Raw genomic sequence first — 18,460 nt, forward strand, 5'->3', positions numbered from 1 at the left:
TGGTTGAAGTTATGCAAATACTGTAAATCATAGCTGATTCCCAACTAGGAAACACTCAGGTGTTGAGGTTATTTCAATCGCATGACCATATTGTATATACAGTAAAGAGGACCTCTTTGGGATGATCATGTGTGGAAAAAGAACAATATAGAGCAACACAAAGAAAGTAAGAATAATGCCTGCACGAGGGAGAGGAAGACAAGTACCAGGACAAGGGAGAAGAGTGGGACAAGGGCAAGGGAGAGGAGTTAGAATGTGTGGTGGCGCTCAGAGAAGGGCCATACCTAGGGTAACTGATGAAATACTGGCAATAAATGGCAGCTATATTGCATATTTTCTTGAAATAATGACCTGTTGCAAATGAAGCCTTTGCTGCAGCAATTATGTTTGTCTTCTTTTTTTCAATACAGTAACCATACATTCTATAAAGCTACGCTGAGATGGGTCATTAATTTATTGTTCTGAATTTCCGCAGCAAAAGAAACAAAATGCATGCATTTACTAAACCCAACAAAACCAAAATGTAGAGAGGCTTCAAAGGAAACTGCATTGTAAACACAATATATGATCCATATACTGTGAGACCTGACACATAAAATAATGCAGTTTCTGTAATGTAAGTGTTTTTTATGACATTGTGCTTTGATTGGCTACATTTTCAGATTGAAAGCGAACGTGTGTTAGTGTTTTGGTAGACATGGTGTATTGTGTTGTGTATTTTTGTGTTATGAAAATTAGTGTTTGAGTTTAGTTTACAACGTGTGATTTTGAGCATGAAATTAACCGTTTTGGCAATTGTGTGTGGTAGGTGTGTTGGTGCATTAAGACTTTAGCAAACTTGTTATAAGTCTTGAAGAAATTGTCATAGCGATTGTAAAAAACTGTAAGTATGCTCAGGATTAACAGTGAAACATTGTAATGTGCCGTGACTACTGCCAGCAGACGGATGTAAATGACACTTGTGTCAGATCGAACGTTCGGCTACCCCCAGTGCTTAGAACTTCGGTTTAGTTTTTTGTTGTTTCCTGCAGTGTGGGATGCAGGAGCTCCCTTCTGCCGCGTGTTTTAGGAGTTTTCACAGGAGATGCTAAAGGTCTTTGATCGCTCTGTTCATGGGAGGGAAGCTTAATGCCAGATATCACTTAATCGATGGAGGAGTCAGGTGGCTGAACGGTGAGGGAATTGGGCTGGTAATCTGAAGGTCGCCAGTTCGATTCCCGGCCGAGCAAAAATAATGTCAATGTAATGTAAATGTTATCCAGTTTAAGGTTATGCATAGACTCCATCATTCGAAAACCAAACTACATACGACTGTATGTTCAAGCCTAAGCCAGAGGGGCACTGTTTGGCTACTCCCTGTCTCTATTGCCTCAAAGTATCCCAGCACACCATCATGTACGGAATGTTAATTGCAAAGAAACTGATTCTAATGCTGTGGAAGTCAGAAACCGTGCCACTCTTCAAGACGTGGCTATCAGAACTTACTTCTCTATTAGATATGGAGAAAATCCGATACAGTTTGACAAACAATTCTACAAGATCTGGCAGCCATTCTTAGACCATCTTGCTCAACTTGATGGAGATCTTGAGCAGCAATGAGACTCACAATAGGCCGCTCATCTCTTCTTCATTGTATTTTGTGTACTAGTGATGTATCAATACATTTCATTGTCTTGAGTTGTACGCTCTGTTAGTTTTGTTTGTTTATTGTTCAGTTTTTTTGCCTTTATTTTATTTTACTTCAATTGTCTTGTTTTTCTTTCTTTCTCTTTTCATTTCGGCATAATTTCTTACTTACTCCTATTATTTGTCCGTTTGTACTTAATTACCTGAAAAAAATAAAGAAATTAACATATTGTATATTTAAAAAGAAATAATAGCAATTTGGCAGGTTTTGTGTAGAATGTGTAGGTTTTGCTCTGTGATAATCTGTGACTCGCCCTCAACGCCTCCAAGTTGTTTGCAATTTGGCCAAGAGACATGACCAGAATTGGCCACTGACGGCAGTGGAGATTAGAAAGTGTGCTTGAGAAACAGTTTAGAGCGAAGGAATCAATCTAAATATTTAATTATCGATCACAAATTATTAGTCACATGTCTAAATAAGAAAGTCATGGGGCCTATGCTCACAATATTATATGACTAAATTGGATTTTACCGATGCAATCCCAGTTCATCCCAAATACGGTGGAACTTTTAAACCGATACTCTGATGTGAAACGATGAATCTTACCATCCCTAGAATGTTATTGTTTTCAAGTGCTTAGCGTTGCATTAATTCTAAATATGCGTAATATTAGCTTAGTTTATGTAACTGTATGAGAATTACTTTCCAAATCAGTTAAATAGTATTAATTTAGCAGCAGTAGTTTCAATGTATCTCTCACCTGAAAGATTTGCTGCAGTTGAACTTATATCCAGTCCGGTGGGATATCCTGTATCCAATAACAGATAATCATACAATATCAAAATTATTTACAAAAAGATTGCATCACAATGTAATTTGAATATTCTAGCCATGCTAGGCCTTCTAAAATACACACTCACCAGTTCGAATCTTGATTAACCACAGAGCCCCAATGAGGAGAACTCCAATCAGGAATCCTCCAAAGGCAATGCCCAACACAGCCGAAAGACCAAAGTCAAAACATGGTCCTATAAATCAGAATCAGAAAGGGATTTATTCGCCATGAAAGTTTGCATAGACAAGGAATTTGCTTTGGCAGGAAGGTGCATACAATAAACATATAGGAATCTTAAATTTAAATATGTAGTCTAACTATACTAAGGATACATAAACTAGCAATACTAAGTGGAATACAATTAAACAAAATATACAACAAAATAAAATATAAGTTGCCATCAAATAAAATATAAGTTGGCAATTTACAATATAAAATACAAATATTACAGGAATTGTGATGTAGTGAAAACATACATAGGAAACACACAGATGTAAAACACACGTCTCACAGATATAAAATACAATGCCGAAAGCAAGTGATCATTTACTAACGCATTGCCAACAAGAGTTTATGCTGCGACTAGTGTTGCTTTTGTCAACGAAAATTATGAGTAAATGTCGTCGTCGACAAACGTTTATCACGTGACGAAAACGAGACGCAACGTAAATGCTGGTCATGTGACAATGACTATAATTAAATGTTTAATGCAATTTTGTTGACGAATAAAAACTAGACGAGATGTGGTTTACAAAATAAAAACTAGACTAATGACTAGACTACACTACATTATTATTAGACAACTCAGGAGGCTGTGGTAAATGTGTCTCAATTTAATGTTAGCTTTAGACGTTAGCTTTAAACGTTAGCCACTGGAGCTGAAAACGACTGAGGCAAACGTGTGTGACTAGCGTGTGTGTGATTGTTTGTGAGAGAGTGAAAGTGGGTTAACATGTGTGACTAGTGTGTGTACTGTGTGTGTGTATCTGTTTGTATGAGAGAGTGTAAAGTGGGTTCTTAGTTCCTACCTGACTGACTGCATGTGAACTAGGGCTGCAACTACTGATTATTTTAATAATCGATTAATCTGTCGATTCTTTTTCGATTAATCGATGAATCCGAATATTTTTTTAAGCCTTAATTTCCAACTCTTTATTCAAAAACAAAACTGACAGTGCAAATTCACAGTGCAAAAGATCTTCAGAATGTGCACAAACAGGCACACAATTTTGAAAAAGTTATTAATATTAGCGTGGATTTAATGCTATTTTCCAAGATAAGCAATTTAGTTGCTTATCTTGACAGTGTATTAAGCTATTTTCAAAGAGTGATTTTCTATCATTTTATTTTAAACTTCATTGAAAAGGTACAGGCTGTGGATGTATACCAGACATTAAGATGCTCTGGTATACATTAAGATGCTCTGATGTCTGTTTGAGGTTTTATATTCCAAAAAATATTATAAAAGTCTACATTTTTCAAAATGGTATGGGTAGTTTTCACCCGGTCCCTAATGCGATGCTGCAAAGTAGCGTCTTCCGATTGTGAGAGAAATGTTGAATATAAAACTAACAAATGTCAAAATGACAGCAGCGGTGTCTGACTTAAACAGAGTGGAGGAATTTCCCAAGGCTCGATTTTATTCAAAAAAGGAGTTAATAGCAAGAGGGAGGTCTACGCCAGACTTACAGTGCGTGTCCAGTGCAGCGACGCGATGAAAGCGACAACACGTTTTCCATTCATTTTCTATGGAGCCAGGCAAATCGCTTGCGTGGTGCATTGTGGGTAGCGACGCAACTCGACAGAGTTGAGATTTTTTCAACTTTATACAAATGAGGAGCGATTTTCGCTAGCGATGGCCAATCGGAGTGTTTTCTTGTTTCTCGTAACGTAGCAACCATGGTAAACATTTCCAGCTTTCTAGGTTTCAAGGTGGAGGAGAAACTAATCGTTTGTGTGGCCGCTTACCCAGTCATATACGATACATAGCTGTATTCGTACAGAGATGTTAATACAAAAAAAAGATGAATGGTGCAAGGTTTGCCAAAGTTGTGGGTGCTTTGTCCTTTAATTCAGTTTAGTCACATTACGTAACTTCGTTCTGTGGTAACTAGCAAGCTAGCCCGGCTGGAACTCCCTATCGTATCGACAGATTAACAGAGACTGGGGAATAAAGTAAAACGTTTTTTACACATGTCAACGTGTATGTCTATTAAACAGTTTGGGATTTTGTATACAAGTTGTATTTTGACAACTACAACTCTGACTTTGGAGAACTACATTTTACATTAATCTGTTTGAAACGCCCCCGAGCGTGGTGAACTGTGGGAAGGCGAGCGATGGCAAGCGATTTGCGTCGCTGCAGTGGACACGCACTGTTAGATTGACTACTGCAGCCACGGGCGGCGCTAGGGAGGGGCTAGCAGGTGCTTCAGCACCCCCAAGAAAGACCAAAGCACCCCATAGCACCCCCAAAAAAATTGCTCATTTATTAATAGTATTCAGGCCCGGAGTGGCCATTGGGAGAATCGGGGGAATTCACGGTGGGCCGCTCTGCCCGCTCATGAATTGGTCCAGCAGATCGCCTGCTTTCTCTTTGTTTTTTTCACACACCGAATAAACGATATGTTTCACGTTACTGTGTGACTGATAAGTAAGCTAATAGGCTACACTAGGTTTAAATCTAAATAAACGCATGATCAGACCGTGGATTAAAAAGTGCTGTTTTCAGTTGTCGTGCATGCTCTCTTTCTCAAACACAAGTGCGTAAGTTTGTTGCCACGGAGACAACCCTAAACAATCATGTATTGTTGTGGAGTTAGCAAGATTAAGCTGATGCAAAAAGAATAAAATGGATTGGGAAAAGATGCCAGGAGGAACTGAAAAAGCCAGGTAAAAAAAGAAAGATCTGTCACTTCATAAATCTAGGTTCCTGCAAGGGTGGGAAAAATATGTTTTTCAAAAGCCCTGAATCTTTCAGGTACAAATTTGGGTTGTAATTTTCTGGAAATATTACAATATGAGTCTAACAAAATGTTTATATTAGCCTACAGAAAGCTCAAAAAACTATTTTGCACAGAAATTAATGCAAAAAATTGCGCTTGCACGCTCGCATTCATGTGAAGTTCCGAATTCACCTCGCATCAAAACCTTGACTAGGTTCTAGGTTTGGGTTAAGCCCCGGCGGCCCTGATAGTATTTATATATAATATATAGAATTGCGCAGCTCCCCCTGTCAATAATCTAGCACTCCCTTAGCACCTGCATAAAAAATTCTGGCGCCGCCCTTGACTGCAGCCTAACGGTGCGTTCACACTGCAGCGGGGCGGGCAGAGCGGGGCATCGGCTTCCAATTCATTTTCAATGAAACCAGGCGTTGACACCCGCGTAGGGCATTGTGGGAAGGCGAGCGGGGCGTTGACGCTCGCGTAGGGCATGGTGGGAAGGCGAACGAGGCAGCGAAAGTTGGATTTTCTCAACATAATGTAAATAAGGAGCGTGAAAACGCCAGCGATGGCCAATCGGGTTGGTTTCTTGTTTCTTGTAACGTAGCAACTGTTGGTCATGGTAGACATTTCTAGATTTGACAATTTCAAGATGGAAGTGCAACTCATCGTATGTGTGTCTTCATACCCAGTATTGTATGATACGTCTATGTTCGATTACAGAGACGTAAACAAAAAAATCGCGGGGTTGCTGAGGTTGTCGGCGTCCCTGGTGTGTTGTATTTTGTACTTTACTTCAGTTTCTTCACATTACGTAACTTTCTTCTGTGCTAGCTGCATAGTCTAGCTAGCTCACCCGGCACACGATTGACATTCAACGCTGAAATGCTGGCTGGCAGCCACTCGCTGTCCATACAGTGAATGTGTAGTGGCAAGTCATAATCTAGCGATTGATTTGCAGAGATTTCGAGTAATATAATAAAAGGTTACACATGTTAATGTCTGATGCATCTTTTTTTCCAGCAGGAACAAGACCCGTTACATACAGTGCGGGTGGCATTTAATCTTTCACTCTGCCTAAAAAAAGTGTGGAAAAAGATAACCTATTGTGTGCTGTAGATAAGATCATGTCAGATCTAGAAAGCGTGTCGGATTTTTGCTTAATGTGTGTAAAAGTTGTATTTTGTCTGCGCATTTACCATGATATTATACGAACTACAACAGTGATTTAAGAGAACTACAGCTGAATGGAATGAATCTGTCTGACATGCCACCGAGCGTGGTGCACTGTGGGAAGGCCAGCGGTGAAGAGCGGTAAAAAACGCTGCAGTGTGAACGCACCGAACGGGACAACATGTTTTCGATTGTTTCAAACAGACTGGTATGAGAAAAAGATTGTCTATGTGGCTGTGCTAACATTCAGCGGCTGTAGGCTGCTTGTACTGTTTACTGCGTTTACTGTTTTGACATATTAGCCTAACAATAAAATAGGTAATCTGGCTTTCATAACTCAGTGCCAAGCCTCTTACTGACATCACCGCACGTCACTGCCGCCATGTGTTTCAGAACAACGTTACTCAACAACGTCTCTCCGATGGCCTTTCCTGTACCTCTGCTCCGCGCTCAACAAAACTTTTTTTTTTATACCTTAACATCGCCGCGACTTATTGAGTGGCGTAGTAATCGAGCGACGCAACAAATCGATAATGAAATTCTTTGCCAACGCTTTTAATAATAGTTTTTAATCGATTTAATCGATTTGTTGTTGCAGCCCTAATGTGAACTAAGCATCCCTTGTTCGCCAAATACTGTAGCTAGTTTTGTCATTCACATAGCAATCACACTGAACTGAATTTGTTATCAACAACATGACTTTGAATACCTTATTCTTGACATTCTTCTATTCTTACATAGGCTACATTTAAACAAATGGTTTTGGCATTAACACTCAGTGACACTGTTCAATACTATCCGTTCCAATGATTAAAGAAAGTCAAAAACAAATTCTGGTACCAACAGCTGGATCTGCTGTTCTGCCTGCTGGAAACTCAAAGATCAGCTGACAAATAGGAAAAATGGCCAGATACACATGCACACCAACACGAGCATCCTGTACATATGCGAGAAACTATGAACGTTACCAACACACACAAAGATTTACGCAGACATCTTCACAGGAGATTCTTTAACATGGATTCTGTAAGTAAATAAGGAAGATCTTCACCAAAGCCCGTGGCTGAAGTGTTATTGTTTGTTAGCTTGTAACTTCCAGTGGCTGACAGTGTTAGTGGTTGTGAAACATACAATATCTGAGCTGAAATTAACATTACAGATAAGCAGTCCCTGCAGGTTTGTAGGCACGTAAACTCAATGTCTATCAATAAATTCAATTTCGGCATCTTAGTGGGATTATTTGGTAACTAGTGGAAGGAAGCTCCACTGTCCAGTTTACATCCAAGAACTTCACACTTTACTATGTTTACTGTCAAACCTTTCACTACTTTGTACTGACAAGTCCACTCTACATTGGAGCTTTCAGGTTTCTTTGTTTCATTTGCATATTAGACAGCAATTGCTTAAAAAATTATTACATACCAAATCTAGCTTGCCAGGGAATGTTTGAATCTCAGATTTTACGGAAGTGTACAGACATCTCCCAGTTCAGTAAAGGAATGTGAAACACCTCTAGCACCTTTGTGTTTGAATAAACACAAAATCAGTATAGTCAAGATCAAACATTTTAGAGAACAAAACCCAATACACAGTTATTTACCTATAACATGCAATGCATGCAAAACCCTGTTGTTACTGCAAAATTTCTCATGTTGTCCCCATCCACATACTGAACAAACAACCATAAGAATCAGACACTCAGCTGGGGAAGTGTAAGGCTGGGTGTCAAACCTGCCCCCACCTCTCATATGCTAAAGTCTGGAGTTTCTGGACGGTCTCAACTTGATGGCTCTCACACCTCATTCAAGATGTGGTCTGATCGGTTGTTCTTGTGTATAAAGGGAATTGTAATGCATTGTTCTTGGGATTCTTCATCTCCTGAGACCTTCTCCTCAGTTCTCCCTTGTCCTACTGTCCAACTCCTTGCTCACCTCTTGCTTTCTCTCTGATTTACAATGATCACATTAGAGTGGGTAAGATTTAAAGCCTTCATTTTGTAACATGTTTGCCTTGTAATTGATTTCATTCATTTGCAATGTTATTAAATGCGTATTTCATTTAACCGTACTTTGACCATTCTTGCTCTGCTTTAACCCATATTGTCAAATACCTGGAATTATATTGGTATTGGCATTATTTGGTTCATGCTAATACACTGTTCAGTTTCCCATCTTCCTTTAAACCATAGGGGAATAAATCTGTATCCTTTGTTTTCCCACACACCACAGGAGACAGTGAGGGAGAGGAAATTGTCAGATAAAGATTATTGGCCCAAAAAACTGTGGTTTGTGTGCCAAGTCATAACAAAGGGTTCACATGTACTTTTTCCCTTATTTGTATTTTTCCACAATTTTTTATTTTCCAATAATGGACTTCCCCTTTGGCCTGCCGCAGCTAATGAGGAATGTACTGGATTCTTTCTGTCTCATCTGCCCAGAGATTGTCTCCCCAGCTTTAAAGGGAAACACCTTCCCCTCTTTGTGTTGCTCAGACTCTGACAATAGTGCTGGACTGTGCAGCCCTTGTTTAGATGGCCGCTCAACCAGACTCCCTTGGACACAATGGTCGCACACACAAACAACACACACACACGCAGATGACCCCAAGGGGGTCATTACTGCTGATTATGGCCACAAGTTCAGGCAGCAGGCCTGCCTAAAGGATGAGACCCCACCCTTAACGACCCCATGGCATGTCCTGTCCTGACACCATTGCCATGACGACAACGTGTAGCTGTTAAGGGATGGCGTTACTATAGCAACCAAACTCCAGCGCCAATGACTGGCCAGACTAGATGGAATTTTCCAAAAGTGGAATTGTTGAGAATGTGATGGTAGCCAACTCTCATTGTTGTGTTATACAGTAGTACAGTTGTTTTTCCAGTATACTCATATTCAAAGTAAACAAAAGTAAAGGGCGAAGTTGAGAAATAGAATGACATCTGCACTTGTGACGGGTATGTAACAGCTGTAGCCACGCTCCGTCACCACAAGGCTCATTCGCTTCTCACTGGGCTCGGATACACAACCTCCGACCTGCCAAGCGTGACCACTACCAGCTACGCCATATAAAGCTAGCTCTTTGTTGACGCAGGTGGCCTGTTACATACCTGAGGAGGGAGTTTCAGGGTTCTAACTCCGGTACACACTGTATATGGCAGTGGTGGAATGTAACAAAGTATTTTTACTTTGTTACTTTACTTAAGTAAACAGGGAGTCAGATGGCTGAGCGGTGAGGGAGTCGGGCTAGTAATCAGAAGGTTGCTGGATCGATTCCTCGCCGTGTCAAATTACGTTGTGTCCTTGTCCAAGGCACTTCACCCTACTTGCCTCGGGGGGAATGTCCCTGTACTTACTGTAAGTCGCTTTGGATAAGAGCGTCTGCTAAATGACTAAATGTAAATGTAAGTACATTTTTCCGTATCTGTACTATACTTAAGTAAAAATAATAGTGCATACTTTTTACTTTTACTCTCTTACATTTTTGCAGCTATTATTTATACTTTTACTCCACTACATTTCTACAATATGTGTCGTTACTCGTTACATTTTATGAACAGTTTCGCCAATATGTTGCTAACACAAAAATATGGATTGCTTTGCTGTTTTGGAAGTTTAAAGGTGGCTCTATTAGCTCCAATGATAGCAGAGTGCGCGTTTGGCAGCAACACTAGCGGTAGCCTGTTTTGCCTAAACATTCAACAGACAGCCTGACTAACTGGCAGTTAGTAATTGCCTATTCAACATAGATCCAGAGTCAGCCTCAACTGAGCCCTCTGATATGAAACCACCCTTGGCCCTATTTAAAAGACACGTTCGAGTTCAAAGGGCCCCAAGAATGACTCGTGGAGGTTTCAATGTGTTTCCTGTCTTCCTCCAAAAAAGGAGTTGCTAGCCTTCAAGAATTTGCCTTCAAATTTAAAGAAGCATGTCGAGGTAAGCGTAATTCTTGCTATGCTAAGTTAATGTCCCTGACTTTTGAATATTAGCACAATAAGTACACCAACCTTTCCAATAAACACATGTTGTTGCTTATAATTATAACTAGTAGTGATATAGAGGCATAAGTATTACCAGTAGCTATATCTGCATTCTTTATCAAAATGGCACAGTCTAGACATTGAGAGACAACCCATTGCGTTTTTATTTTAATAATTAAAACTTAGTAAATGTAAAAGTAAGTAATTTTTACTTTTACTTAAGTAGGATTGTTGATGTAGTACTTTTACTTGTGTAAATATTTTCTGACCACCTTAATCCGCCCCTGCTGATACCAAGTATGATTAGTAAATAGTTTTTTCAAACTTGCACGTCACACCAAACTAGGGGTGTCCCCACTCAGTCCGACTAGTCGATTTTCTGGTCGATATGCTCTTGGTCGACTAAGATTTTTTTTGTAGAGCTGCCGTATGGCAGTGTGAGGTCTGATTCCCGCTTGTGTCATCATTGCTGAATTAACGAATTATTCTACAGATATTGTAGATTACATTATTTAAGACAAATAAAGCAACTCTAAAAATATATGGCAGTGTAACCGGTGTGAATAGGTGAAACTCACTCCTCAGGTATTTAATGGGTCACCCGCATCAATGAATAGCTAGCTTTTCTTTGGCGTAGCTGGTAGTGGTTGCGCTTGGTAGTCGAGAGGTGGCAGGTTCAACTCCCCGTGGGGGTGAACATTGGCCAGATACCTCTGACAGAGCTTGCAAGACCACGTCCGTTACATACCCGTTACAGCAGCATTTCATTAAAGTACATTTACAAAGTACCGGGTGACTCGAAAAACGTTGAATGCCAACAACGTTTTTTTTTCATAGTTCGACGTCGATATGATGTAGCCTACCACCTGAAACACGTAAATTGCCCCTACTTCGCTAATGCTAACGCGCTGGGTTTAAAAATGTATATGCCTATTATAAGAATCACATCAAAATCAAATGACATTGGCCGGGTTTCCCAGATTGGTTAAAAAGCTCTTAACGCTAAGAGCTTCTTAACGAATCTGGGAAACCCGGCCATGATCTTCTCTGGCCAAGACAACAAAATCTTTCATGTTACGTTCCCCACTCAGCTACTACGTAAGTTCGCATACTGCAAGTTTTCAGTCAGTGATAAGCGCGATCTGATGATTTGCTTGTTAAGTGACATAGTCACTGATCTGCAAACTTGCACTATTGCACTGTACTCCACTTAGGTTAGATTAGGTTATAGGGTTGAAACAGGTTTTTTGTGCATTAGGGTTAGTATAGCGTACTATTTATTGTTATCTGTAATTTAGGAAGTTTTAGTGTTAGGGTTAGTATAGTCGTTTATTTATTGCTATCTGTATATTTAGGAAGTTCACTTATCTAAGCTCAGCATAGATGTAAATTTGTTCCGTGTACTTATATGTTATGCCAGGTGCTTGCGTTGTCTTGTCTTAAGAATTTCAGTGCCCAGTCTAACCTTGTGTTGTTCTGTGCACCTGACAAATAAAAGACTTGAAACTTGAAAACAAAAATATTTTTTATATGTAGTACATTGTAAGAGATACTAAATACCATCCGCATTCGGTCTTATTACTTATTATATTACTTATTATAAAGTCTTATTAGTAGGCTATTAGCGGCTGAATCTGCAATGTCCAGCAGCCATAGAGTCAGATCGGGAAAATGTTTGTACGTTTTTTCTTTTTTTTTGTGGAAAAAAAAGCGTTTCAAATTTCAATTAGTTGATTTTCAGACGTTTTAGTCGAGTCTTGGTCGACCAAAGAAAATCTTAGTCGGGGACAGCCCTACACCAAACCACACAAACTGAAACTGGAGGGACATATCACTTCGTAGTTTAAAGCTGAACTCACTTGGTGGTTGAATATATGTCTGAGTGACTTCCAAGTTCCTCTTCACTCTTCCTCCATCCCCACATTTCTATAGAAAATTACAACATGTATGAAAACATACATTGTTACATACATAAATACACAAAATACCTTTGGGGCTTTGCTTATTGTCAATGTTTAGTTTGATGAGTCAGCAACTAAGCCCTCTTGTTTTTGTGCAATACAATGAGGAACTCTGTTGGTGTTTAACTTGAATAACCTCAGGGGATTTAAGAGATGTCATATTTGGGCATACTGTCTCTTGATTTTATGGACCAAGCAAATGTACCTCACTGAAGCAGAGTTTGACAGAGCACTCCAGGTCCCAGTTAGTGGAAGCCAGGTCCTGCAGCTGCTCCAGGGAGAAGCTGACACGGGAGGTGTTTGGGCACACTGTGGCAGTGCAAGCCTCAGGCCTGAAGGGCATGTCTCGCACCACCGGGCACGAGCCCTTGGAGTGTACTGAGCAATTGATTACCTTAATGGTCAGCACGATCATACCCAGAGTCTGCCTTGAGATCTTAAGGGGGGAAGGGGAAGAGGGGGTTAAGTACTGTAAATCATACGTATACTTTGAAAAATATGGAAATGCATAGATAAAATCTAAATAAATGGACTACTTCGTTAATATCTTCATTTCCTAGGTAAGCAAGTGGGATTCAAGGCTTTGAACTGGTTCAAAGGATGAAAACAAAAAACAGAAATAACATATGTCACTAGGAACAAAACCAAAACCAGAAACATTGTATGTTTTTATGTTCTGGAACATAAAGTTTTATTTGAAATGATGGTAACCAGTAAAAACATTAAATAATGTTATTTTGTTCCGTTGAACTAATTAAAATATGCTTCCTAAAATTCCTTCCTGTCTTCTTGTTAACGTAAATCATGTATTCTGATTAAACTTAACGATGGCAGGTACGGAGGATTATAGGGGCCAAAACTAAATAAATAAATAATATATAATATAATATAATACCATTTATATAATCTGACACTAAATATGTAAACGTACATGTAATTGTGCGTATATATACATTTAAGTTTTCATTTGTTCACATTTATTTATACTTTCATTTATCCACGGTGTAATTTGCTGCAGCAAAATACATCTCGTCACCAAGTCAGGGGACGGGTTAAAGCCTCTGATTGGTGGTTGAATTTGAATTGACTGCTTTTGACTAATTCAAGATGGCAGCACCTAGTTCGGATTCCATGAATTAAATATTGCATGCTACAGTAGTTGAAATGTTGGCTGTAGCTGAAGAGATGGAGGCAACTGCCAATAATAAATAATAAAAAACATCACATTGAGAGCTTCGCTGAAATTATAGCAATGATATCGGCCCTGACTGACACAGACATCAACGAAAATATGTTCACAATCCTCGGCGAGTTGGTACAGCATAGGGGTGGGCGAATCAATCTAAAGTAGGCTATCGATAGTATCAATACCATCGTAGGTATCAGTATTGATTGATCTTGGCGTGATGAGATCGATACTTGAGTTTCAATTTCTCTTCTCTACATTCAGTGCACAACTCCCTTTACATCATAGTGGTTGTGCAAACACCGCCCCTTTAACTTCGTTCAAGCTCACTTTGCCCCTCCCCAGCTAGGCTGTTAGTTGTTGCCGGTGTGCACGTGCAGTAACACGACTCAAAATGTTCATATTGATGATGCATTCACTTAATAAATTACGAGGCATTGCTTTACGTAAATCTGTATATATATACACACAAATACATGTAAAATTTATATATTTAGTGTCTATTTTTATTTGTAATGTATACATTTTGTATGTCAATTAGGCATCAAATTATATACTTAGTCATTTATTTAAGTTTTGTATTATATAATTATTTATGTATTCAAGTATTTAACCATTCAATTATTTAGTTATTTAGTTTTGGCCATTTAATCCTCCATAGGCAGGCAGTGATAAAGCGTGACGCGAACTGTAGTGTGGTCTTCTGCAATCAGAGGAGGTCAACATTATGCTATGTAGCTTTTAAATGTTGGTCTTAGACATCAACCTCATCAAGTTTGATAGATATGCTGCAAGAACTTATTGGAAATAGCTAGCTATATCCAGTTACATTCTTACGTATTTAGAAAAGACTAAATACAAGTTTAGCATAGGACTTTTGCTTTGCGGGTCACGGACAGGCCACCTTGCATTTTGTTGTTGCTACCTTGAGCATGCATCGGGAAACGCCTTAAACACACTGGCCGCGAAGCGCCCGGAAGAGCCAAGATCGGCTATGAATTGCGCAAGGCTGTTCACACCAGACACGCATTTCTCCGGGTCGGTCACCAAGCCTTTCATCTCCTCCGAGTTCCTTTTTCACATTGAAAGCTGAGTTGAACATTGCATAGGCTTTATTTAGGCTTCTTGATTGTAGGCTATGACAGCTCGTTTATCTCGCTATCTACTGTTTAGAAACAACTGACTAATATGTTGGCTGGACAGGCAACGCTATCTTCAATCAGGGTTTTCTATTTTAAAATGTTTAAATGTTTAAAATTCAGAGTTTTTATCGGGGTAAACAGATGGTTGGCCGTTTGTTACCAGCATAGTGAAGTTAGGTGTTAAGTGATAGGCTATAGCCTACAACTAACGAAATAAAATATTAATACAAATTTTGTTTATCCAAATATATATATATATATATATATGGTGTATTTTATCCTCCTGCAGCCAAATTTGGAAGCGTCTTTCGAAAAAAAAAATGACCAGCTGCCGAAACGATCGCTTCACAACTTGTCATCAATAGAGACTATAGATCATAGAGTAAAATATCTATAAAAATAAATGTTCACAGCGTCTGAAAATTACGGTCATATCACACAGCCCTACATGGAATGTTAACTGGTATTTCATTTGGTTCTAAACGGTTCAATCAAGCAATCATTTTAAGGTTGAACGTAAAAACTGAAAATTTAAATAACGATTCTGCTCAGAACAAACCATTTGAAAAACAAATCTGATTTTAAGCCCTGGTGGCATCTCACCTCTGCGTAAATTCTCTTGTCGCTTTGGACCTTGGTGTTGGGGTCTAGGGGAGAGGAATAATCTGGGGAGGTATACAGCTGCATCAGCAGGAGTGGCTCGGGGTGGCTGGGTGTGGTGAGGACTTGGTCCGTGGAGGTAAACTGTGGGTCTAAATTAAACGAGTTATATAACTCAGACACAAAAATGGGAACACAATGTTTACTGCATTTAATTCAAGCATCTACTGTTACCAAATGTGAAGAACATAATAATAATTATCTTGCACAACACAGCACTATCATAAAGGCTCAATTCCCCCTTTCCAATTTCATTTTTTTTGTCTTTCAAGGCCTTTTCAAACCGGTCTCATCTTCAATCTTAAGTCTAATTTTCAGTATGCAATAACACATACTTCACTCATGTAGAATGAAATATTCTGCACTGCATTATTGATGTTTTCTACAGTTCGGTTTGCATTTCGCACTTTGTGACATTTTATATAACATTGCATGTACAGTAAAGGCCCCATATCCAAAATAGTTTACATTTTCAAAAATATATCAATTCATTTTTATTTATACTATAAATAAATATATGTTTGTTTATTTGTACCTTTAACATCATCCTTGTGACCAAGCACCAGAATGATAGTAGAGCCAACTGGTTGAATCTCAAAGTAGGTAGTGATGCTGCTGGATTTGAAATATTCCAGGGCTTTCCTCTGTACCTCCTCGGCTATGTCGCTGCTGGTCTCTACTGAGGGTCGGATTTTGTGGTTGCTCATGCCCGTAAACTCAATCTCATTGTTGGACTAGGATAAATAAACAGGAGAAAAGAACAAATTCAAGAAATGTAAAGAGATCCAGTCAAGATTTAATAATGGGATTAAATGTCATATTATGCACTACCTAGCTGGTTACTAGTTATGAGAAGGGCCATTCAGGTCAATTATTTAAAGAGCTGATACAATGAGCTATGTTAATACATCAGAATTAATCTAAATTTTGGGTTTTGTTGTTATTATCAAAGCTTTTAAACATGTATGGTTAAAGTTGACCATGTTTCATACTTACACCAAATTTGGTGTGCTGTGTGTTGTGGATTGCCCAAGAGGTGCCTTTGGGTCCTCTAAGAAATAAACCGATCATCTTGTCTGTGATAAGATTCACTGACACATAACTGTAACAACATAAAAAAAAAAGATCTTCAACAACATAGGATCATATCAATGTCATGTTCATAATGAATAGGCTGCTATTGAGCTAACGACAAACTGTTTCTTATAATAAATGCTATTGAGCAAACAATAACAAAGTTTCTTAAAAACTGTAAACTGTAAAACATGGGGCATTTATTGGCATCAGCCAATAAATGGTTCCAGGATAACCATTTCTATATAACAATGTATGGGGTCTTAGTAAATACATTAAAATCATAATGTTTGAAAACAAATCTTTGCACTGTATCTTACCGAACACTGCTAGTCTCTGGTATGTTAACGATGTACAATTCCTCAGCACCCTTCTCTGGTTGGGTGGAGCAAGACTTAAGTTGTTTCGGCTCAAATTCCAACACCAAAAAGTGTTTTAAGTTAGGATCCTCATTTTCAAGTTTACATGAGGTGGAGATGGGAAGTTTAGTTCCTAAAAGAATAAATTGTCCATTACTTAAATCACATGCTAAAGCTGCCCTGTAAAGATCTACAACAACTTAAGATCCCACAACTCTATAGCCTCAATACTCCAAGTGTTGGCAGAGATCAGTCAAAACATATTTAGCTTGGGTCATCGTTTTTTTGAGTTAATATAATTTAGTAAAAGATATACATGAATTGTATGTATTTTTGATTAGACACAATAATGGCATTTCCAAAAAGGTTGGGGGGAAAAAAGAACAATGACATTTGATGAAGCATGGTCAAGATTGTTTCCTTTCATCCACTTCAGATGGTTAAGGATTATGATCAGATTCAACTCTGCCTCTGTCTCACCTCAGTCACTGTCAATGAACACTCAGAAAGGAGATATAGTGTAACACTACTAAAAGTGAATGGATTAAGATTATACATGCAGTATGTGTGTATAGCCGTGCTCAAATTTGTTGGTACTCCTACACAAGAAAAATGCGCAATTTCCTCTGAAATAACTTGAAAGTGACGGATGATATTGCCATCCACCATTGTTTATTCCATATTTAATAGAACTTAGCTTTTTTTTCTTTCTTTTTTTTCTTAAAGATTTTATTGCACAGCTCCTAGAATTAGAACAGGGTTTTGTTTTTTTGTTTTTTTAAACAATGTATTTATTGTTTTTCAGTTTGCAAGTCATATCAAATTGAATAACAACAGAACAATACACAGCAAACATTTTCACCCTGTTCCCTCACCCAAAATAATAGAGTAACTAAATAATAGTTAAATTAAAAACAGACAATAAAAAGAAAATAAAAAGAAACATAAAAGCATACTTTACACACTGAATAATGGGTGTTTTTTGTTGTTGTTTTTCCTACTAGTCAATGTACATAATCAGATAGTTGTCCTACTCCCCCAGAACCTGTTCTTGCTGGAGCAAGTTACCAACATTAGTATTATGCCTTAAGAAGTACCTAAAAGGTCCCCAGGTATTATCAAAAACATTTTGTTTACGTCTAACAATATACGTTATCTTTTCCATTGACATGTTTGAGGCCATTTCTTTAACCCACATACCAATTCTTGGGCCATCAACACTTTTCCAATTAAGAGCAATTATACGTTTAGCTTGTAATATACACATATCTATGAATCTGAACTCTTTGCTTTGTAGAAGTGGTATGGTAGGATATAAACCAAGAATAAAAAGCTTGGGATTCAATGGTAATTTCTTTGATAAAATTTGATCAATCATATGAACAACATCTTGCCAGAAGGTTTTCACTTTCCCACATTCCCATATACAGTGAAACAGTGTCCCCTTTGCCTCATCACACTTAATACAGGTATCAGGAATATTATCATTAAACTTATGCAATTTCACAGGAGTTATTTA

General features: G+C 38.5%; 1 protein-coding gene across 4 annotated transcripts in view; it reads right to left on the minus strand.

Annotated features, from left to right (window-relative positions):
• The window catches only part of eng (endoglin), a 124,367-nt gene that overhangs the window by 2,077 nt on the left and 103,830 nt on the right, over positions 1–18,460 (minus strand). For all 4 annotated transcript variants that reach the window (XM_047050549.1, XM_047050548.1, XM_047050550.1 and 1 more), the window contains 8 exons: positions 16,903–17,074; positions 16,505–16,610; positions 16,044–16,242; positions 15,452–15,600; positions 12,726–12,956; positions 12,419–12,485; positions 2,548–2,655; positions 2,388–2,435 (listed from right to left, as the gene is read on the minus strand). In XM_047050549.1, the coding sequence (XP_046906505.1) occupies positions 2,388–2,435; positions 2,548–2,655; positions 12,419–12,485; positions 12,726–12,956; positions 15,452–15,600; positions 16,044–16,242; positions 16,505–16,610; positions 16,903–17,074 (1,080 nt within the window). The remainder of the gene's footprint in view (positions 1–2,387; positions 2,436–2,547; positions 2,656–12,418; positions 12,486–12,725; positions 12,957–15,451; positions 15,601–16,043; positions 16,243–16,504; positions 16,611–16,902; positions 17,075–18,460) is intronic.

Source organism: Hypomesus transpacificus, unplaced genomic scaffold (genome assembly GCF_021917145.1).
Source record: "Hypomesus transpacificus isolate Combined female unplaced genomic scaffold, fHypTra1 scaffold_122, whole genome shotgun sequence".
Lineage (NCBI taxonomy): Eukaryota > Metazoa > Chordata > Actinopteri > Osmeriformes > Osmeridae > Hypomesus > Hypomesus transpacificus.